At 40.1% G+C, this 23303-nt stretch overlaps 1 protein-coding gene across 2 annotated transcripts in view; it reads left to right on the top strand.

Annotated features, from left to right (window-relative positions):
* Positions 1-23303, top strand: part of EXT2 (exostosin glycosyltransferase 2) — a gene marked incomplete at both ends in the record, with an annotated part of 72118 nt that overhangs the window by 39625 nt on the left and 9190 nt on the right. For both annotated transcript variants that reach the window (XM_084262963.1, XM_084262964.1), the window contains 2 exons: positions 4399-4588; positions 16680-16846. In XM_084262963.1, the coding sequence (XP_084119089.1) occupies positions 4399-4588; positions 16680-16846 (357 nt within the window). The remainder of the gene's footprint in view (positions 1-4398; positions 4589-16679; positions 16847-23303) is intronic.

Here is a 23303-nt window from a genome sequence, read left to right as displayed (position 1 = left end):
AGGGTCTAAGTGCTGCGGTTGGCTCTGGAGAAGAAGAGAGGGTTAATTCCTTTGGGTTTGCCCTATGACCACTTGAGGATGGGAAGCATGATGAAACACTTTATTAAAGTATTCAGTAGAAACTTGTCATGAATAATTGGAGCAAAATAGAATAAATCAAGGCTTTTTTGGGTCTAGTGATTCATAATTGAAACCACATTGAGGCTAGATTGATATTCAGAACAACGCAGCTGAAAAAGCCTTACCCACAGAGATGGGGGATATGTATATCCCTGTTTTGCTTAGATGTGTAGAAGAGCTGCTTAGCTACTGTTTAAGCCCAACGTGCAGTTGTCCTTACCTCTGTGCTTTTCAACGACACTGAGTTGCTGGTCAGACCATGTGACTTCACTAATACTCTGCTTGCAACAAGCACTGAGTCTGGTTGTAGAAAATAAAATATACTGGGGGAGGGTGTTGGTGGAATCCACTGTCTCGTTCATGGGAGCAGTGAAATTTTATTATTCTGAAGTGCTGTTGCTGAGTTTTCCCACGGAATGACAGCTGTGAAATATTGACTCTCTTCTATGTGGGACATCATGTGTCTGCTGTGTCTGTCTTTAAGTCTCTTTTCAGTGGTACTCAGTGTACCTTCAGGCAAATTTTGGGGTAGGATCCTGTCTTTGATACGTCTGGTATTTTGCCAGGACTGTTGAGGCTCTGTAGCATTTGTAGAGGTCGCCCAGTTGTGTTCATTGATGTCCTGAAGCTCCCGTCTCCCTCACTTCTCTGTCCTGCTAAGAACAGTCTGCTTAAAACTTTTCTGCTCCCTTGACCCTGAAGACTCCACATCAAGTCCAACCTTAAACATCTGACATAATAAGAATTTAACTCCCATGATGTCTTTAATGGATTAACTTTTCCTAAAACAGTAGTAAGATGGTTTTAATGTCCAAGAGGGAGAGCAATATTTGATGTTCCTATAGAAAAGGAAGGTGTCCTACTTTTAAGGTATTATTACACATGCACGCTTGTAGAAAGCATGCACAGGACAGTTGCATCAGTCTGAATCCTTCTCTGTATACATACCCATCCCTGAATTCTCTCTCCCCAGCTTCAGGCTGTCCCTAAGTTCTCACCGTCATTCAGGTCCCAGTGTTTTACTGTTCATGTGAACTCCAAAGAGCCGTCAGACAACTGAGTCTGCGAGACTTCAGTGATGTGAGATTTCTCTTAGGAAAATGGCATTTGAACTTGATACTTTTTTGCCTATAAAAATTATTCATAGCAAAAAAATTGCTAAGCTTAATTATCCTGACTCCTCTAATGGTGATAGCTGGCAGCACAAGAGTGAAAGGTTGTCTTATCTAAGGCTGATGTGTCAGCCTGTTGTCAAAGAAAAGGGATGGATGATCGATCCACTGTTGCTGTTTGCTCTTCTGAGAGTGAAAGTTCCTGTGATATTTTTTCAAGAATGTTAATAAAGATGGGTCTGGAGCAAATGTTCCTTTACTTGGTTTCTTGAGCAGTGGCTGGGAGAACCCATCCCTATGTCATTATCCATTTCATGCTTAGCTGCCATAATGGAGATTTAATAAGGTTGCTGTTGAATTAATTGCCTGTATGGTTTGCTTTTCCCAAGCAGAAATCTGGAAGACTTTAGCAAATTATGGAGGCTTGAATTTGCCCGATTTCCTGTAGAAAGTGGGGTCAATAGGTCTCAGACTGTAGACACACTCTTCAGGCAGGCAGCAGGGGGTTGACTCTTAATGGCACTTGAGAGATGCTTAATTGCCTTTTTGAAAGTTTTTCTCAAATGAGAGGCTTGGTTCTCCTGTCCATTAGGCTTTTCCCTCCTTCTATCATTCTTTAGTAGATGCATGAGCAAAGACATGTCAGAAGTTGCCTTATTTTTCCTATGTTATAACCAGCAGGGAAGAATTTTTCATGCCTTTCTGAAAGTAGTGTAAATTTTGAATTTAAGTAGTGTACTGAAAACTTAAGTTTTTAAGACAAAGCATGATAATTTTCAGGGCACAAATGCATGTGCTCACACACGTTAATTATTCTTGTAAGTACCTAGAATAGTCTTAGATAATAGAAAGGAAGAATCATTTTCCAAGGGTATTATAGCAGGTAGTTAGGAAATGGTGCTGCCAGTTGCTAGATAAACTTCAAGTGGGAGCCATTAATTTAGGTGACAATACCCATAAGTAGTAGATATGGCATTGCCCAGAGATTACTCTACCAGTTACTAGTTCTTGTAGAGCAGAAACAGAAGATTTTCTTGGCACATGAACGTGATGTTAAAACTCTGCTTCGAGTGTTAGTGGAGAGAGGTTTCTGAAAGTTTCTTTAAGAAGCTACTCAACTTTACAAGGGTTGTTTGGGTAATAGCATTCTTGGGGTAGGGGTTGTGTGAAAAAGAGTCTGTAAAGCTTTAATGAGATGGATTATGCTCCGGTAACATTTAGATTGTGATTTGCTGTAGGAATTACTGAAACTGGAACAAAATCAGAGGGCTGTCCCATTCTGCCACCAGTCAACTTAAAGAATTAGCAGAAGTATGTATAGAAGCTTTAATTTTAGAAAATACAGTAATCTGAAAGCAGATTTGTCTCTGCACGTTTCAGTTGCTAAATAATGGCTATAGATATTTTCTCAATTACTGAGTGCAGCCTTCTGCTATCACAGAGAACCATGTCCCTTTTACGAACCCAAGTTCCATATTATACTATTACTATTTCTACATTATTCTGTTTCTTGTGTTGGGTAAACACTAGAACTTGGTGCTTTCCACTAGGAGCCTCACAAACAGCTTACATTGAATGCTACTTGTACCAGGTTTGCTAGAAGTGTGTGTAGCTGAAGACTAGTCTGTATTTCCACCTATTTCAGGATCTCTACTAAAGGGTCTTTGCTGTGACAGATCCTTGCCTGGAACATGCCCTTACGCTGTTCCAGTAAAATGAGGGTGCCAGCACTCTATCTTAAGTGTCTCTGTTGCACCTCACATATTTATATCCACTTCAGCGTTGATGTGTTCATAGAAAGAAATCATATTCATATCCTAGGTTTTATTCTCCCTTGCCAAAACAGTCAAAATGTTTTGATCTCTTCTAGTAAATTCTCCTCATCCTTGAGCTTATTCTAGTTAGAAGTGTCTAACCTCTAAACACGGGGGGTAAGTTCTGGGGTGTATCAAGTAACCCAAAGACTAAATAAAGAAACTGAAAACTGCAAAGTTAATTCCCTGCAAATATGAGCTAATAACTTTGTAAAACTTGCTTTCCTCTGAGACAGGCAGGCTTATGGTATGAGTTTAGCTGGAGATTCTTGCAGTATTTCTGTAAACTGCTGGCAGTTAGTAATCTCTTATGAGCATTCATAGTTTTTACAGGCTAGGATTCAAGACTTCCCTACAAAACAGCATCGCTGAATTTCTGCTTTCCCAACTCCCCTTTTCACCTCATCCCAAAAGGTCTTGTTTTTCCCTTTGCTTCTCTGTCCAACCCCTACTTGGAACGTCAGCTGGAATGGAAAAGTTGAGACTGAAATGCCGGGGCGCTTTCATTCCTGTCGAATGGTCCCTTCACTGCTTCCTCCCCCACGCTGTCGGCTCCAGGGGACATTGGCACATTCAGTGAGAATTTAGTTGTCTCTTGTCTTGCCAGCTGAGCTGGCTTCCTTATGCTGGCAATGTACTGAAGTAAGACCTTCAAAGTCTTAAAAGGGAATGCCCTAGTTAAAATTCACAAGGAGTAGATAACTCTCTGAAATTTATCTTTGCATCTCATGACTTTTAATACACAGTAGTGGGGTTTTTACTATTGAACAGTTCTATTTTTTACTATTAGAGCTCTGTGAAAACTAGTACGTTATTCCTTGTAGTGCCTGTTTTTGTCTTTTTGTTTAGGTACATATTTTATGCCAGGTTTATGTTTTTGCTGCCTTGGTTTTGTTGTTAATTCTTTTTCACTTTTGAAATTGTAGTGCTGATTAAGTTTCGCTTTGCTTATTGAGTCCTGACTATAAATATAAATGTTTTGCAATAGTGATTAATAAATGTGAATTTAGTCATGCTAGCTGGGTTCAAAATTTAGTGTGGATTTCCTTGTCCACTAATCTGTCTGTCTCTTGCACTTCATTTTTTTTACCTAAAACCCTTGTTTTTTGCAGTGTTACAGCTAGGCAAAAATTGAAATGGAATTAAGACAGGGATTGGAGTAAAGGTTTTGAAAAATTGCTGAAGTCCCCTTTTGCTGGAGTTGGACAGTCAACCTACCTGATGTCAGCAAATTTGAAAGCTGATGGTTAGGTCCTGGCTATGTGAATTATTCTCTACTGTAATAACTACTCTCTACTGTGATAATTCATGTTAATCCAATTGTTTTCCTGTTTTCTTGTTTTCCTTCACAGAAATGGAGCAGTGTGAGCAATCCACTTTTCCTTCCCTTGATCCCACCGCAGTCCCAAGGTTTCACAGCCATAGTTCTGACTTATGACCGGGTGGAGAGCCTTTTCAGAGTCATCACCGAGGTGTCTAAAGTACCTAGTCTATCCAAACTGCTAGTTGTCTGGAACAACCAGAACAAGAATCCACCAGAAGGTAAGACCCCTGTGGTAGGTGGAGCGGAGAAGGGTAAAGCTGGGGGCAGCATTACCTATTTGCACCTGTTACAGAATAATCGTTCTTCTACTTCATTAACGTGTCTTCAAAAACTATATCATGGCTACTTTCCACATAATAAATTTGGATTTTTAATTTTTTTTTTTGGTGGCAATGTTTTTGAAAGTGAAATAAGAAAAGCCAAAGCAGATTTAAAGAGTAAAGCCATACCAGTGGCTATGCTCCTAACTCCTGAATCAAAGGTAACAGGTGCAATAGTTACACAAAATCATTTGTCTCAGTAACTTTTATTTTGGGGAGAGGTAAAGAGAGACCATCTTTGATTTGTCAGTGCTTGGTTGTATTTCTCTGTAGACAAGTCTCTCATCGCAGTGAATACTACTTCTGCTGGTCTGTTTTCTAGGGCAAATGTGGTTTAAAGCAGCAAAGTAGTTTGAATGCTTGGAACTATAAAATAAGTTTGATGAAATGAAAACTTGGGACATTTTGGGGCCTGAAAAGAAGTTCCCACATGACCAGAGTATCTTGTGAAAATGCTGCAGCTAGTCCAATAAGACAAGACATATGTGCCTTTATTTAAATGTTTCTGTTTCCAAGACACATGATACTATATTGCTTTTTATAGTCTTTATGAATGTATGCAGTTAAGTCTGCATGGTATTTTAACTTTATTAATTCATGAGGGCACGTTCACAGACCTTTTCCCAAATTACTTAAATGTGTAGATTTTTTTTGGAAGACGATTTAGTTTAGAACCTACTTTAATGACTCCAGTGTTAAGTCACTGCTGTAAATCTGCATTAATTTCATTTTCAGTATCTGAGATGTGCTTTGCTGGCAAGGGTATTTGCTGGCCTGGTGTGCTGCCATACGGTATCCCCTCGTGCCAGGGCCTCAGGCTGCCTGGTCCTCACAAACCCAAGATCCTGATCCCGTGTTTCTGTCTCTCCTGCACTTGCCATGGCTGCTCTGCCTCCCGCTACCTTCCTTTTTTGCCCCAGGCTGTTTGCCTCCCCATGCTGCTCTTACTTTTCTCCCGGGTCCTCAGCTGAAGGCATAGGTCCTGACATCAGCGAATTCCTTTACAAAATCACCGTGGACTAAATGGGAGAGGCAGGAGGCAGAGCCCCCTGTAAAGGAAGGTAGCTGGGCTCTCCGGTGCCAGGCAGCTGCTCCAAAGCTGCTCACTTTATTTCCTTGCTTACTGCTTCCTAGGATGAGCTTCCAAGTTCTGAACACTAGCTCTGAAATCCTGAGTGGTGTTCTGGGCAGTTAAAGCCTCCCCATCTCGTTCCTGATTTAAATACTGTAGATACAGTACCTGTAAAAGAGTTGTTATTTATTATAAAACGCTACATTTAGTGGTACAAAACCCTGTGGACTCGTCTGTCTGCTGTGGTGAATGAAGCATGCTGTTAGCGTTCCTTGCTTTGTAATTGGCTTCTCAGAGGCTTCAGCTGCTGCAGTGTTCCACTCTTGGAAGTCAGCTATTCTGCATAGCAGCAAGATACAATGTAAAAATTAATCCCTGACCACTTGTCTCCATTTACCATCTTCTAAGAGCTGCTCAGAGTCAAGCTATTGCTACTGCTTGCTTGGCCCATTTGCCATTATGGCCACTTGCTCCAGTTTAAAGCAGAATAGCTTTCTTGTTTGTTCAGAAAGCGTTGGGTAATACTGCTGTGCTAAACACCTCAGAGGCAGTGGTTTGTTAAATGCTTGGCAGTCCTCTAGAGTGAGAAGTGTTGAGTATAAATTGATGATAACTGGAATTTTTTTCAGTAAGAATCTATTTTTTGAAAGCAAAAATGGTTCGTGTTCTATTCAGTTACATGAGCACTGAATGCAGGTGGAGTTAACCCAAACGGATTGTTTCCACCTTTCCTGTGAGCCTGAGATAGAAAAAGAGTCGAAGCAAATAAATCATTAGAACAATCTTTTTGTTAAGTCATTCTATTAACCAGGCATTTAGAAATTCTTAAAAATTACATTGTGTTTAATATTTTTCCTGCCTTGGTTACCACTGTCAGAATCTAATTTCAAAAAAAAACCCAAACCACCAACCCAAAACCCACCAACCTTTGCCAGTAGAACTTAAAACTGTGGATTTGAGAGCACAGTTGAAAGCAGATAGTTTTGCCCTTACATTAGCCTAAGCACGGCATAGAAGCAAATAACTATTTGCTTCTAGTGTCCCGTGTCCCTTTATTGCTGTTAGAACCACTGTAATCTCTTGGCCCATGGCTAGAGAGAGGTCAGTTTGATTAAATTAACTTGTTTTATTCCAGATCCATGCAGGGCATTCCACTTGGCTCTTCAGCCAGTCTCTTGTTCAGTCTATTAGTGATCCTAATCCTTGGACTTCAAAGCTTCTGCTGTTTATAGCCTGTTAAAGCCAGGAAGTTTCTGATGGATTAGAGCAAGGAATGAGTTTGAAGTTTGTAATGTGCACCACTGTCACTGATAAAGTCTGCTTTATTACCCTACAGTAGTATCTGCGCTTTTATGGCTATTCGCTTTTAATTGGTTATAGTAAAGCTGAAGTGCTTAACCTCCTAGAGCATCGAGTTTTTTTCCTGGCTGTTCCCATGTAAGGGACACATTTCAGTACAGGAGCAAATCTTGGCTTTTGTCATTGCAACCTTCTGTGTGTTTGTTTTGTTTTGCATGTGTAAGTGGGAGGGCTGGGTGAAGCCCACCCTAGCGATCTTTCTTCATTATTATGTGCAGTAAATTGAGAATTGGATTTAGGTCTCTTGAGATAGATGGCCCAGTGCCACACAGATATGACATGTGGCTGTTCCTTTCTATCCTTTGTCAAGACCACAAAAATACTGTAACTGATAGTGTCATTGTTATTGAAGCAATATGTATTGGAAATAAAAAGAATCTGCCACCAGGAATGGAAAGTTTTGATGTACATGTAAATTCTAAAATGAATGTTTGGTTTTGGTTGTGATTTTGGGTGGTTTTTGTTTAGTTTGTTTCTTTAATGGATGCTTATATACTTGTAACGATGCCTTTATGTAAAGAGACTCGCTGAACTTGGGGCTTAAGAGGAGAACAAACACACACACACAAAAGTCTCTTCTAAACATTATACAAAATATATGATGCTTCACAAAAAGAACCTCCCGGGTTGCTTCTGCCCTGTTGTATTGTTCTTCCAACAGGTATTAGGGTGGTTGAGGCACCCAGGAGGGCCAGGGCTTATGAACATGAGGCTGCTCCTGTCTGTTAGTAGAGGGCCTCATGCGCTCAGTCTTCCTGGTCAGGTGGTCTGTAGCAGACCCCTACTATAATGTCACCTGTCCCTGCTCTCTCTTTAATCCTGACCCACAAGCTCTGAGTTGGCTCCTCATCCATCCCCCGGTAGAGCTTCATGCATTCCAGCATCTTATTGACATGGAGGGTGACACCCCTACCTCTCTCCTCCCTGTCTTTCCCAAAGATCCTGCATCCTTCCATCCCAGCGCTCCAGTCATAGGACCCATTGCATCACGTTTCAGTGATGCCAATGAGATCATAACCCTGAAGGAGTGCTCAGGTGTCCCAACTCCTCTTGCTGGGTGCTACTTGTGTTTGCCCAAGGACATTTCAGTTGGGCCCTGGTAAATCTGGCTTACTATCTGGAATTCCTTTGTGTGGCACTTCAGGTGTTCTCCTGCTGACCTGTGGTCCAGGCTCTGGGCTTCTATTGCTGGCACTGGTATCAAACTGGTAGGAGTGGGATGTATTGAGGTTCCCCTTTTCAGTTTAAAGCTCTCTTCACCAGCTTGGCAAGTCTATGACCAAAGATGCTGTCCTCCTCCTCTGCAGATGGACACTATCAGCTGTCAGCAGACCAAGTTTCTCAAAGCAAGTCCTTTGTGATGGTAAAAGTGTTGGATCTAATATGTGAAACAGCAGAAAGAAAATATCACAGATGATGATGACTTTAACGTGGAACTTTAAAGCTCTCTAGAATCATTTTGCTGTTCTTTCCTGCCCTCTATATTTGGAGGATGTGATCTCTGCTCTGTGTCTTTGAGTTTTGCATATATTCCCAGCCGTACCGGGTATGCAAGAAGCCTCTCAACCCAGCAGCAATGTCAGCAAGCCCATGACGGAATGTATAATATTTATAAAAAGATTAAAAGCTTTCAAATACTGTAGGAAAAAAGTTGGGTTTTTTTTCTCACTCACTCTACATCCACTAAAATAAATATTGTGGTCCAAGGTGTCTGCTGCCGGGAATGTTTGTGTAGACAGGATGTTTTTGTGGGTTTTTTTCTCCATCAGCCAAATACTTTTGCCCTTTCATCTGTATTTGTCTGAATTGCTAGCTCTGAAATGCAAGTCCATAGTCTGTGATAGAAACTTCCAACGATGTTTCATAACATTTGTTTCAGACAATTGAGGCAACCATTTTGCCAGCCAGATAAATGGTATAAAAATGTATACATGTGTTACTGTTAGTAAATATGCAACGAGCTACAAATTATGTGTGGTAGCTTGATTCTTTTTGAGGTTTGGTTTGATAAAAGTAGAAAGTCTATTTTAAAGAACACGTACTTTATGGTACTGGTTCCTAGAGTGAAGTTGCTGATAAACTTGAAATATGACACAGACTGTATTACTTATGGCTGTTGCTGCAATAATCATCTGTGTATTTCAGCTTGATACCATGAATGGACAACGTTAATATAAAACATTGGGGATAGAGAATCCTTTGGATTACTGTGTCTTAGGAAACTGTTAATTTTTAAAAATAATTACAAAATCTTCAGTGGCTTCATTTCCCACAAGTGGCAGTTTTTTTGCATGCTGTGCCTTTAATGGTCGGCGTTGGTAGGAATTATTTTTGTTTCAACTTCTCTTTAGGTTTTGGGTTAATTTGGCTTCTTGATGATGGACTTAATACCATTTTCTGTGATGAGCTAGAGAATTAACCCTGTGTTAGTTTTCCATGAATCATCTTAGGAACATTTTGAAATGTTATTTTTCAAGGAGCTTTAGAAATTTACCTTAAAAACTCAGCTTAAAAAATCTAGGCTCTAAATTATGTCCTAGAAACCAATATTTTGTTATATATGAGAGGAATTCCATGCATTGCTAATAGAAAAATTCTAAGTCAAAAGAACCTGTTTTGAAAAGATAGTTCTAAGTTGAAGCAGTTGAAAAGTCTGGAAAGGCTTTCTGAGTCAGCCCAATACTGAAGGAATTTTGGTAATAAATCAGACATGCTTGATGTTGTTGTTTTCTGACAGTTTTTTGAAACTTCAGATTCCATCTGAGTTCTCTCTTTCAGTCTCAAAGACTGAAAACGTACTTGCTGGGCTTCTGTCATCCATGTTCAGTTAGTTGAATTCCTACAGAGCACTACAGACCAATTAGAATGAGCACCCAATACAAATTTTTCTAAGAGATCAGGTATGAGAGTTGGGTGTGCTACCTGGGATTCTGTGCGATCGCAGGTACAGGCAGAGGAGTGTTTAAAGATGCTTTCTGACACTTATTCAATGACCTTAGTTTACTTTGCACAACTTCTGGAATGGCTTTTTGTTGTTACTATTCCAAGTGGGCTCCGTAGAAGCTATGGGAAGCCTGAACTTAATGTGAATTAATGCTCTGGTGCCAGGTTATCAGCGGTCATGAGTTACTCCTAGCTGTTGTTACTGAGCAGTTTGGTATGAATCATCAAAATGCTGTTAATTTTAGACAATAAGTGGATCTTTTTGATATTTTAATTTGTCATATTCCTCTTAATACTGGCAAGCATTCAGTTCTTGCTATCCAGTATAAGCTATTTTTATCTTCTCCTCATTGTCCATACCTGCTGCTTCCAGTTGTGGATGCAACAGACCATCTGCAGTCAAGTGTTACTTGCTGGTTTTGAACTTGGTAACACTGAGCATGGGTGTCCAGAGAATATTGGTTAGCTCTGTGCAACAGCAGTATTGATTCTCACTTTCCCTAGTCAGTGTTGAAACTGGATTATTAATGATTAGAGCAAGTAATTTCCTATACAAATAACTTTTGTCTGCTGACTAGATAGATAATAAAGCATCTGCTGCTAAAGGACCCCTTCAGATGCTATTAACCTCTCAGTTTCTCAGAGGCAAGGATACAGAATGATGCTGTTTAAGAACATGATGGTGCCATTTCTGTTTCAAAAGAGGTAATGCACTCCATAGAAATACTGCTATTTTTAATAATGCCTCTTTTGTGTGTGATCTAACAGTTTGTTCAGAACTGGGGAACAGCTGGATTTCAGACTAAGAATTCATTTTTATATATAACCATTTTGCAAGCTTATGTTACTTACATTCTTGTTACAAACATCTGATGTCAAGCCTAAGGAGATGTGGAAAATGAAAGGGATTTTTGACGTGGGAAGGTATTCTTTTAGGTTACAGTAAAGTTGCCTCACTCATGATTGTCCTTCCTTCTCTTCCTTATGTCTTTCATGTAATTCACTGGGAATTGTATCTGAGAAATGCATATTTAGAGGATGGGGTGGGTTGCTGCTCTTCTCTGTTTGAGGTTTTACATGGGAATGTAATTACAGCACTCTTTTGATCCTGCAGTTTGTGGAAATCATCTTGAAATCATGCTTGAAAAATTTCTGACTTGCAGGTGGGGCTGTGGGCTGGCCAGGCGTACAGCCATGTGTGCGGTTGTTAGGGATTGTAAACCCACTGGAAGCAGAAGCAGCGTTTGGTAAAGTTGGGAAACTACTGATTTTGTGTTAGGAAGCCCACGTGCTGTTTTCTGTGGGCAGCTCCTGCAGTCAGTAGTCGTAAACAGCACAAAGTGCCAAGAAAGCCCTGAGTCCTGCCAGAGAGCAAGTGTGTTACTCAGGCATCCTTCACTTGGAATTGTTTCAGTGTGACGTGCAGTCCTTCTCTTCAGACTCCTTATGTGTGCAGACTTTGATATTCTCCAGAGAGCTTTATTTTCATATTTTACCTCTCCTGCCTTCTGTGACACTGCCAGTCCGTACTGGTTTTGAAAGTAGTAAGGAGAATTCCTAGTCCAAATGCACATTTTTAATTTTTATGCTTAAAGGTTCTCATGCTCTCCTGTAGGATTTCATCTGCCTTTTGATCTTGGGCTTCTTTTATCTTTGTCATGCTCTGCTAAATGATGCAGTGCCCCATTACTGTAAAAGTAAAGCACATGCTTTTACCTTGGTTATAATAAAGTGTACTAAACCAAGCATCCCCTCCATATATGTTTGGCTAGTGATGAGGTTTCTCATAACTTTCCAAGCAATATCTGAAAATTCAGAGTGTGGTATTAGAGCAGGGGCGGACCCTGTCTCTGACTTCTCTTTAAGCCACGTTCTATAGGCAAAAAATAAGAGTACAAATACTACTCTTCTGTGGTCTTCTGAAATCCATACAGACAGTTTTAAGCTTCCTGATGGATCCTAAAATCTTTACTTCTGAAGTAGCTAATTAACTGTTGTCTCTTTTATTATCCTATACGTTTATTTTTGAATTCCTGCAGCGAGCCCAATTTTGAATACCTGGATCTCTGAGTGGAGCCTGCTTTCCTTTGTGATGGACATTTTTCCTGAGGCTGCCGACATGGCTTCCCAGGTGTCTGCAGTGCACTTCCCTCTCTGTAGGCACAGCAGCCTTCAGGTATCAGATCAGCTTGGCAGCCTGTAGTCTTATACTTTCATTTTGCACACTGCAGGGCAACTGGTATCCTAATGTCTTTTCAGAGTTTCTCCAAAATGGTAATATTTTCCATTCATTGATTGAAGTCCAAATTCAACTTTGCATTATGTTTTTTGAGGCTCAGATATTTTACGGTGACATACCTCTTTGAGAACTGGTCATTTTGAGAGACTTTCTAAGAACTCATTAAATCATGTGGGTTTAACAGGATTTACTGACATTTGAGATGCATGCTGATTATAATTAGATTACACCTTCATTTTTCATAGTCTTTTCATTACTTTTCCTTCTGTTACCATATTATTATGCAAGAGGCTTGTTTGTTATTAATCTATCAAACCGTTCATTTTCCAAAGAGATGGAATTTTAAAGCATCCATAAATACTTGGTTTTCTGGGTTACTATTTCTCAATCCCAGTGAGTTTTCTGTCTCAATTTTTATTTCAATGTATTCCTGCACTGAAGTAAGATCTCTGTTGCAATTTGGTTCTCTTTTTGTGGGTTTTGTTTTTTTTTTTCTTTCTTACAGTGGACATGAAAGGAAGAATAGCCTGCAACAAGTATAAAATGTGAACTTTATTGGTGCTTAGAAATGCAAATTTACGAATTGCATATATGCCTGTAGCAACTCTGGTTGCTACTGAAACATTTGTGACAGTGGAGTATCTTGGGTCTCTAGCAGGCTGCATAATATTATTTGATGCCAATACTAGGGTTATATTTGCATAATTATGGGAAATTAAACTTAGGTCTTTAGCATAAAAACATTAAACAGTCTACAGTCTTTGAGGCCATTATATGTGTCTCTGTGAGGTACCTGTAGCTGTCTTAAAAATATGAATATTTGCATGTTGTACACCAAACCAGTAAGAAAGCAGGGAGCTGACTTGAGAGTGCTAATTCACAGTAAACCATTCTGTTGTTTAGCATGTTTTAGCCCCCACCAGCAGCCAAGCATCACATCTCCTCTGGTGGGATGAAGAAGAGAATCGGAAGGGTAAAAGTGAGAAAACTCATAGGTTGAGATAAAGGCAGCTTCATAGATAAAACAGCAACAGCACATGAAAGCAAAGCAAAACAAGGAATTCATTCCCTACTTGCTGTGGGCAGGCAGCTGTTCAGCCATCCCCAGGAAAGCAGGGCTCCATCATATGTGACAGTTACTTGGGAAGACAAGCACTGTCATCATCATTGCCTTCCCCCTTCTTTCTTCTTCCCCCAGCCTCTTATATGCTGAGCACGACATCATATGGTATGGGGCATCCCTTTGATCAGGTAAAGTCAACTGTCCTGGCTGTGCCCCCTCACAGCTTCTTGTGCACCCCCAGCCTACTCACTGGTGGGGTGTGTGAGAAGCAGTAAAAGGCCCAGAATCTGTGTCAGCACTGCTCAGCAATAGCAAAAACATCCCTGTGTTATCAACACTGTTTTCAGCACAAATCCAAAACAACCTGTAATAGCTACTATGAAGAAAATTAACTCTATCCCAGGCAAACCAACCATGCCATGGTTCTGCCTCCCAAGACTAAATGGTTACATAAAAAATTGGGAGCTTCAGTGGTCTCCAGCTGGAATCATTGTTTCAGATTATGGTTCAAACAGAGGATGTCAAATACTTACAATGCTGAGAATGAGGCCATTGCACTGTAATTGGAACCCTTGTCTCTTGACTATTTTGGTTGCTGTCCTAAGGCACTTACTGTGTCTTCCCCAGCTGCTGGCTGACTGTGACTTCACTGGAGTGGCAAAGATGAATCCTTCCAACTGACTATGGGCCACTGAAGTGTGCAGCAATGATGCCTGTTGCCTTCTACAAGGAGGCAAAGTAATGATTAAAACTGCACAAGAAACTTCATACATGTCAAATAGAGGCCATGGTCTACAAGACCACCCAGATAAAGGTAGATTTTTTTTTCCAGTCACTTTTTCAATCTCACAGGAAAAACCTCGGGGTAGGGAATCAAATATGAATTTTGCCAGTAAATGTTGTGCTGTATTTCTTTCCTTTTCTTTTGGCCACCCATGAACACCAATCTTTCTTTCTAAAATACAGCTCCAAGAAAACTTGACTTTTTGTTTGGAAAGACAGCTTTGTTTTCCCAGTGCTTGGACTCTGGTGTCTAAGCAGTGTGCAGCTCTGTTTCATTTAAGAGTGTGCTGTGAGCTGTTAGATCTGAGAGAGCCAGTGGTGGTGAGGACATGGACACTCATTCCTGGGAGCAAGTTGTACACATTCATAGGCTCATGTGGTTTAAGGCAGGAGGGACTGTAAGATATGTAGGTTAACTTCTAAGTCACGAGTCACCACCTCACCTTGGTGAAGACCAAGTCACCCTGGTCCTACTGTTTAATAGGGTGTTGAGCTGTGTCAATCTCCTTTTTTTGTTCAAATGAACTTAGCTTAGCAAGCAGTCCAGAATGCTCTGTGTGACCGTACTGTCCTCACTGGTTTCCCTGTCACCAGGCTTTGTGTCATTTACAAATTGAACTGGCAATTTACGTGTATTTCAAATCACTGATGATGTCAAATCACGGGTGTCAGGCCTGGTGGCAGTTCTTATAGAGTCCATGTGTCGAAGAATGACTGGGCTTGGGAGGGATCTCTGGAGATCATCCTGTCCAGCGCCCTGCCCAAGGAGGGTCGCCTAGAGCAGGTAGCACAAGACCACCTCCATACAGCTTTTGAAGATCTCCAGGGATGAATGCAACACTGCCTCTCTGGGCAACCTGTGACAGTGCTCAATTTCCCTCACTGAAAAAGTTTCCTTGTGTTCAGAAAGAACCTCCTGTCTTTCAGTTTGCACCCATTGTGTCTGGTCCTGTCACTGGGCACCAGTGAAAAGAACCTGGCTTTATCTTCTTTACATCTGCCCCTCAGGTATTTGGACTTACTGATGAGAACCTTTCTGAACCTTTTCTTCTCTCAGTCCCAGGTCTCTCCACCTTCCCCATAGGAGAGATGTTTCTGTCCCTTTGTGATCTTTGTGACTCTTTGATGGACTCTTTGGTATGTCTCTGTCTGTCTTGTACTGAGAAGCCCAGAACTGGACACAGCACTCCAAGTATGGCCTCACCAGTGCTGAGTAGAAAGGAAGGATCACCTCCCTCAAAGCGTATTGTTATATAAGTTTTCATTTGAGACAGAGTTGTCTGAGCAGTCACTTTGTAGTTGATTTAAAGTATATTTGCTTATTTTTCATATTGCTGTCATCCTGTCCATTTCCCCAGTGTGAGAAACTCAAGTGTTGTAGCTGTCTGCTGTTCACAAGGTACTTACTCATCGTACAGCGCTGCCCTCAGATTTTCATTAAAATATATTTACTGTGAAAGCTGGAGGAAACCAACAAATGCCATTTTGTAGTTATTTAGCTCTTAATTAAACTGCATTTGATCCGCTTTTGAGATGAGTCACACTGTTTGAGATGAGTCAAGGCTGCTCCTGGGCTTTGTGCTAGCAAACGTATGTGGCTAGATATGTGCACTTAGAAGTAGGGTTTAATGCTTGGTCCTTAGTTGTGTTCATTTTAGCTTGGTGCTCTATGCCTATGCCTGCAGTTATGCTTCTGTAGGGGTAGAATAGGTTTTTGAAAAACTTTTAATGTATACAGAAGCCTTGCTGAAGCTGTTCATGTGACGCCTGAGGTGCTGCATTTTCATCACACAGCGCAAAACGGGAATCTAATGGCATCGTGGAGCGCATTGGCTACAGCTTTGTGTCTGCAGGTGGTTTTGTTACTGGTTAAAGCATCGTTTGACTTGTGAATTTTCATTATTGCGTACTCCAGTGCTCTGTTGTATGGATGCTGTAGGGCACAAGTAGAATCCTTCTGCATTTATCTGGCTTAATTTATCACTGTAATTAGGACTTTAAAAATGAAGTAATTTACACACATAATTTAGTTGTTAACTGTCAGTAGTGATTAACATTTGAGGTGTCATCTAGATTTTTAATTGATGTAGTAACATTTATTTTTTGGACCACTTGATAGAACTCCCATCCATTTTCAACTTCTGTATGACCCCAGACTCGAATCAGTCAATGTATGTACTGCTGCTTCATGGTCTTTTAAGCAGTCAGTCGTGGTGGGATAAAATACCTTGCTGTGTGTCCTGAACCAATACATTGTATCACTGACTCTCCTTACGTGATTACTGCCGACTGCTGGTTTGGGCCAACTATTCCCAATATATCTAGCTGGCTGTGAAGCTCTCCATGGAGAACAAAGCAGGCAAATGTAGCTGCTGATTCTTGCCTTCATATGCTTATATGTTTGCCTAACTGAAAGTCAGGAGTTACCTAGCCATTAAGAAACCTTTGTTTAAGAAAAAAAAAAGAGTAAAGAGAAGCTAAGAAGCCGAGTATAATACTGAACTCTATTTCTTTTCACTTTTCTCTCTAGATTCCCTCTGGCCAAAGATTCGTGTTCCCCTCAAAGTTGTTAGGACTGCGGAAAACAAACTTAGTAACCGCTTCTTCCCCTACGATGAGATTGAAACAGAAGCAGTGTTGGCTATCGATGATGATATCATTATGCTAACGTCAGATGAACTCCAGTTTGGCTATGAGGTAAGAGAGTTGGGTTTTTGCTGTCTCCTCAGCTCTCCACTTCAACATTGCATGTGTACACAAAGTGGAAGAATCACTGCACGATATGCTGATTCAGGTTGTTGCATCTCTCTTTCCTGTAACAGTTCAGTGGTGACTGAACTATTTTTACAAATAGCCATTAATTTATGGAAAAAACTGCCAGCTAACAAAATTTCTGGTAACTGGCACAGTAATGCCAGGAGACTTCAGAAAACATTATGTAATTGGTGTAATGGAAGCAGCGTGGAGACTCTGAGCTGCGTTTTCCTTAACAGTTTCGGTTTTCAGACAAATCAGAAGTGCTATCCAAGTTAATGTGTTGATGGACAAGACAAGTTTCAGAGATTAAGTGTTGAGAACAGAGGAGGCCTCTTGAGGACATGCCAAAGTAAGGTGGAGTGCAATGAAAAGAGGAACTGAAGAATGTTGAGGAGGGGACACGTGTATCATATGCTTGAAATGGCAAAGCTTTAACAGCTGCTGTTGTAATGAGGGTATCAACAAAAAGGAATGAATGTCCAAATCAGTTACCCATGGTGGTACAAAGAGCTGAAAGTCTTCACAGGCACTTGAGTTATGTTAAAAAGTGTGCTTACCTAAAGCAACATTGTTTTCTTCCTTCCAAAACTTGGCTTTGAATGACTTAATTTTTGTCATTCACTTATATTTGAGTATATGAGGCAGTACAAAATCTGAAGTTACTGTTACATATGTGTATTTAAGACAAACACACTGTATTTGTAAATAAATCTGAAACATTAGAAAATGTAATGTATTTTGAGAAAGGTTTGAATCATACAGTCACATCTGTGCTTGCAAAATTAAGAGCAAACCAACACTGGCTTTGTACATGCGAGGTAGAATGTGAAATTGTCATCTAAATTGAGTGAAATGATGAATTCTACCCTTCTATAGGGTAGAAAGCAAACTAAATGCAATAGCTGTCTTATTTTTAACAATCTTAAGTGTAGTTCTTAACACACGAAGGTATTTTTTAAGATATGTTGGAAGTATTTCTTTACTATAAGTACAAAGATGGTAAAATACGAGGCTTTCTGCCTTGAAAGCGACTGTTAGCACGTGACAAGCTTTCAGACTCAAGAAACGACTTGTGGTAGTGTAGGTATGCTGATGTAATAATAAAGATGTTAAGTAGTGGAGACAGAGGTTTTATCTGTCATGTGTGTCTCCAGAAAGGAAATATTTCTCTTGCCAGGTTAAGAATAACGGGTTAGTACATGAAGTGTGAAAGATGGAGCAGAGAAGGCAATGGAAAGGAAGAATTTTAAGGCCACATATGCCTTGTCTGTGCTCCTTTGTCTGTAGTGGATGTTTGAGCACTGCCCTGCAAAAGCAGAGTGATCAAGTGTTGGAAGTTCTGCAAGCTGAGTTACTTTTGTCTGTGTTGGTGCTATAGCTACTGCTTTTGAGTGTGAATTGATGGGATGAAAGATCCATAACATGCATGTTCTGTAAATCCTGGCACCATTTGTTGCTTGATTTTCATTTTCATCAAGCTGTCTCAAAGTAAATAAAAATATGTTTTATAAAATCCTAAGTGACTGTGAAAGTAGTTCCAAATGAATCTCTGTTACTGGCAAAGCAGGCTTGGAGGGCTTCAAAGCAGAGATTCAATCTGCAGCTGAGTTTCAGTTCTGTCCGCCAGAAGTCGTGAGAAGTAGAACTGTGGTGCTCATGTGTCTGAAGCGTTAATTTAAACAGCCTCAGTGGAGAATATCTGTAATTTAGCATATATTCATTGTGGTCACTTAGGCACGAAGGGTTATCCTCATGAAAAAAAGCGAGGCAAAGAAGAGCTGAGGTGAATCCCCCTGTAGTCACTGTGATTGGGTGCAGTTGGGGCTTAACAACCCTTCAGGCTCAGGTCTAGCTGTTGGACTGAGCTGGCTTATTTATTGGTCTTCTGTGGACCATGTGCACTGATTGCAGGGGCCATCTGAATAATAGTCCTTACATTCGGTGTGCGAATGTAACGGGACACGAGTTTTTATCTGGCAGGCTAAAAAGTATTGCTCTTGCAGGTTTTTTTACATTTGATTGTAAATCCTATTCCTTTTTTTATTATTCCATGAATTCAGCTTTCTACGCAGCAATTTCAAGGGAAAAACAAAAAGCCTTTTTGAGCAGATAGTTGAGATAAGCCCATGGGTAGTTTGAATCCTCATATTTTGAGAGAGCCCCCCCCCCCGCAGTACCACCTAAAATAAATGAATAGAAATGTCTTTGAATAGAGAAGCATGGTGGATTATTTTATAAATACACAATTTTGCTTGTATAGAGGGTGGTTGATGTAGTTTCTACTCTCTGGCACAGAAATCAGGAGCTGAAGATTGATCTTTCCTGTCCCTGAGTGTCTGTGACTTGCTTGACAGGCCTGAGCTGGCTCCCAGATGTTGAAATTGTCCTCAGCCTGTGATAATTTATTTATCTGTTTATGTGTGTTACCAGAAAAGTGTATCTCAAGCTCTTGACTCATTTGCAGGGCAATCCGGAGGGAACAGTAGCGGCATATAATGTTACTAGAAAGTTTTCTTTTAAAAGTATGTCTGCTTCTGCTTCAGCCATAAGAAGGGCTAGAAACGTGACATTCAGTAATTTTCTTTTCTCCTCCTGATATCCATGAGACTTTACATTTAAACATGTGGCAAACCCCCCCCCCCCCCGTCACAGACTTGTCTAAATGTATAGAGCAAGCCTAAAAAAAACCAGAAAACTTTGATCTCTGTACACTTTCAACCATAAAAAATTATAGTAACACTCAAAGTGTCAGACGTTTTTTACTTGTTAAAAGTGAACTATTAGGGTACAGTGATTTACGGCCTTGCATAAATCTATTGAAGCAAGCAGAAAAATACTCCCTGTGTGCTGCTGTATTAAGGTAGCAGAAGAATACTTATGACATTCTGACTCTGAAAAAGTATTTCTGTTAAGTTACATGATGAAATCACAGGTGTGTCTTGGGGCACTGGAAAAAAAAAAGTTAGGGCTAGACAACTTTTTCCCCACTTACTGATCTTTGTTGTTCACAGAGGAAATATCAGGGAAACACAAGAAAAGGAGAAAGTATTTAAATTATTGCATCTTAAAAAAAAATTAAATCAGAGCCACTGGCTGTTCCTGAAGCATTCGATGTTTGAATGTGAGACTGGAAGCATCTCAGCTGGCCTTGGGGCAGATGGCTTAGCATTTCTGGCGCCCTGAGAAGTGGGGGTTATGGTTTCCAGCCATGAAGTTCATTAAGATTTCTTACTATGTACTTAGGCAGGACTTAATCCTTACCAATTATTTTTATTACAGCCATAGTAGAAATAAACTAAATTTGGATTATTATGCTGATGCTGTGCTTTTTGTTCGTAGAAAATACTGTTTGGTGCATCACTAAGTTTGTGTGGTTTTTCTTTTGGAAACTTTTTGCCTTCTGCTAGTAGATGATCTTAGACTAAGAGCTGTTTTTCAGTGCTTTATGTCTTGCATGTTTTTTAAAAAAATCAACTCCCTGATGAACTACAGATTTCACTAGGCTAAAATCATCATAAAATGTGAATGCCTTCTTTAGAAGAATTCTTCCATACCCATTTTGGCTGTTAAAAGTGTATTTTTCAACATTCCTTTGTAGGAGGAATACTGTAACTCTGCTCCCCAAAAGACTTACCAAGCTCTTCTTCAGATTGAAGATATCTTACAAATTGTGTGCACGTTGAAGCATCACTTACCTTTTAATGGACTTTGGTTTCTAATAGTAGTACAAGCCCTTTGAGGGCCAGAGAAGAATTAAGCAATAGGGACTCTGGGAGGAGAGAAGAAATACTGATTGATTGGGTTTTCTTTCATTTGTAGTCAGTGCTTCATTCTTACAACATTGCCATGGCAGCTTTAGAAATGCTGATTATTTTTCTATTTATTAAATTTAAATCTTTCTAGTTGTAACTAGCTGGCTCCTGAAGTTTCATTGACTTAATATGGTCTAATAAATTTACTGCATAAATGTTGGAGTATATTCTGGAAAAGGAAGTGCTTCTCTGTCCTCTGGCTGCCTGGTGAATGAGCTGTGGCAGCTGTTCTGGTGGCACAGTGAAGCAGCGCAGAATAGCTGGGGCTGGGAGGCAGAGACAACTCTGGAGAAGGTGAGGCTGGAAGGTGTTTTACCTAGGCTGTTTGTGTCCCTCAGGGAACTTGACTTGGAAACAAAATTACTATCAGTTTCTCTTCAGTAAAACTAGGAAGTCAGAATGTCTATTTGACTTTTCACTGGAGAGATGCTTTGTCCAAAAATATTCGTCTTCAGGGTTGTCGAGCAGAGTCGTTGCAGTAGTGCTGTCTGCAAAGAAGCATGCGTTCTCTTCGCTTGGCAGTGTGTTTTCCTTGGATGCATCCCTTGCCAGTATTAAATCAGGCTATCCTCCTTTAGTCTGAGAAAGCTAATAAGATCACTGGCTGAAATGGAATGTATTCCTGACAGACTAATAAATTACAGGCAACCCTCAAACAAGAAAATGGATCGTAGTGAAAATAGAGAGTACTATCAGTATCATTACCACTGTTTTTATTCTGAAAGCTTCCTTATAAGCAGTAGCTGCATATATTAATTTTGGCATAAAACACATGTATGGATTTGGGCAATGAGCTGGATGCAGCTATTTGGAGCCTTTCCGGGAATTACTGGCAAGTGAGCTAGTGATGAACATGATGAAAAAGTCAAGCTTTCCCACTGACTTTGATAGCATTACTTTTAAAAGGAATCATTATTTAAAGCAACCATGTTATTTTTTTAGATGCATCAAACTGACAATTTTCAGAGACTGGAATCAGGGTAGGATTGAGCTTTACAGTGGTACAGAGAAATCTGTATGACTAACATGCATTATGGTTGGCTTTTATTTTATGTTGTTTGGACATAAAAGATGAAGATGACATTAAGAGTGAAAACTATAAGGAGTATGAATCTACAGTTTGTGTTGTGAATACACTGAAATTCCTTGGTAAGCAGTAGCTGAGTTTAAATCTTTCTTACAGCTGCCTTTAATACACGTGCCATTCCCTATGCAAGAATTCTGACTCCAGTACGGTGCAGATCTGTAGTATTCTATCAAATCACAGAATCACAAGGTTGGAAAAGACCTTTGAAGATCATCAAGTCCAACCATTCCCATCCTATGCTGAACCATATCCCTAAGTACGTCATCAACCCTGTATTTGAACACATTCGGGGAAGGTGACTCAACCACATCCCTGGGCAGCCTGTTCCAGGCCCCAACAACTCTTTCAGTAAAAAATTTTTTTACTACTCTGTTAAGTCTCAGTAGCTTGTGTGGTGGTGCCTTCCAAAAGCTGGGAGATGTGCATTTTAATACACAGGTTTAAAAAACTATTAAAATGCAGTTGTTAATTATTTGAGTCCTAGACAGTGAAAAATAAAATTTTGGAAGAGGGAGTGGCCACACCTTTGATTTTTTGTTCTTCATTAATGGTTTTGACATCACGTCAAAATAGGTGTCTCAAACCCTCACTGGCTTATCTGCCAAAGATCTGTATTTTGCTAGACTAATTTTTTAATTATCTGATGGAACTAACTTGTAACAACATCCTATGAATTCTTTTCCTTCAATTCCAAATCATCTCTGCTATCAAGAGCCTTCTGTGTTAGAGCATTGTCCTGTCTAAAGACTCTCCCAGTACTTGTGCCCTAGACCTGTCTACAAAGATTGATTTCTAGAGAAAGTACAAGTCAGGGAGACAGCAGATCTGGTTCCCATTCTTGTTTCCTGTATGATTTTTGGCAGGTTTCCTCATCTGTACGTTTGAAATAATAACTGCTCTCATCATGGGATTCTGAAGCTATATTAACTGACAGCAATAAAACGTGTTGAGATGTGTAGATGAAAAGGTATACAGTAACGTGGAATCACAGAAATGTTGATGCAGAAGCAATAACTTAAAGTTGATTTTTTTTTTTTTTTAATCATACTTCCTTTGACAAAATACTTGCACGGAGTCCTTACAGTCCAGGCCTCCCAACTGGAACATACTGGCAATTAAAAAGTGCCCAAAGTGAACTGGGCACAAGGGTGGGGTTTGGAGGATGGTGGAATGTAAGATGTTCTTTCCTCCAAATTCAACTCCAGGCTTCCCTAGAAACACAGAGAAAACAGGTTTGCTAATAAGGTCACCACTGGGGATTTATGAGATATTTTGTGGATGTTGTGTACACAATGAAATTTGGGTATGTATTTGTTACTGCCAACCTGAAACAAACTCTTGTGACTTAACACTGTGTGTTGGAGAGTCAGGACTTGTATTCTTCCAACAAACTTAGCAGATATTGGAATTAAAGGGCGAATTTTGAGTAATTTGTCCACAAATAATGCAGAGAAATACTAACTTCGTTACTGGTCAATGAAAAGACATACTGTGTATT

This window comes from Gallinula chloropus (assembly GCF_964237585.1).
Source record: "Gallinula chloropus genome assembly, chromosome: 4".
Taxonomy (NCBI): domain Eukaryota; kingdom Metazoa; phylum Chordata; class Aves; order Gruiformes; family Rallidae; genus Gallinula; species Gallinula chloropus.
The sequence above is the reverse complement of the archived record's forward strand: the minus strand, read 5'-3'. Positions and strand labels throughout refer to the sequence as shown.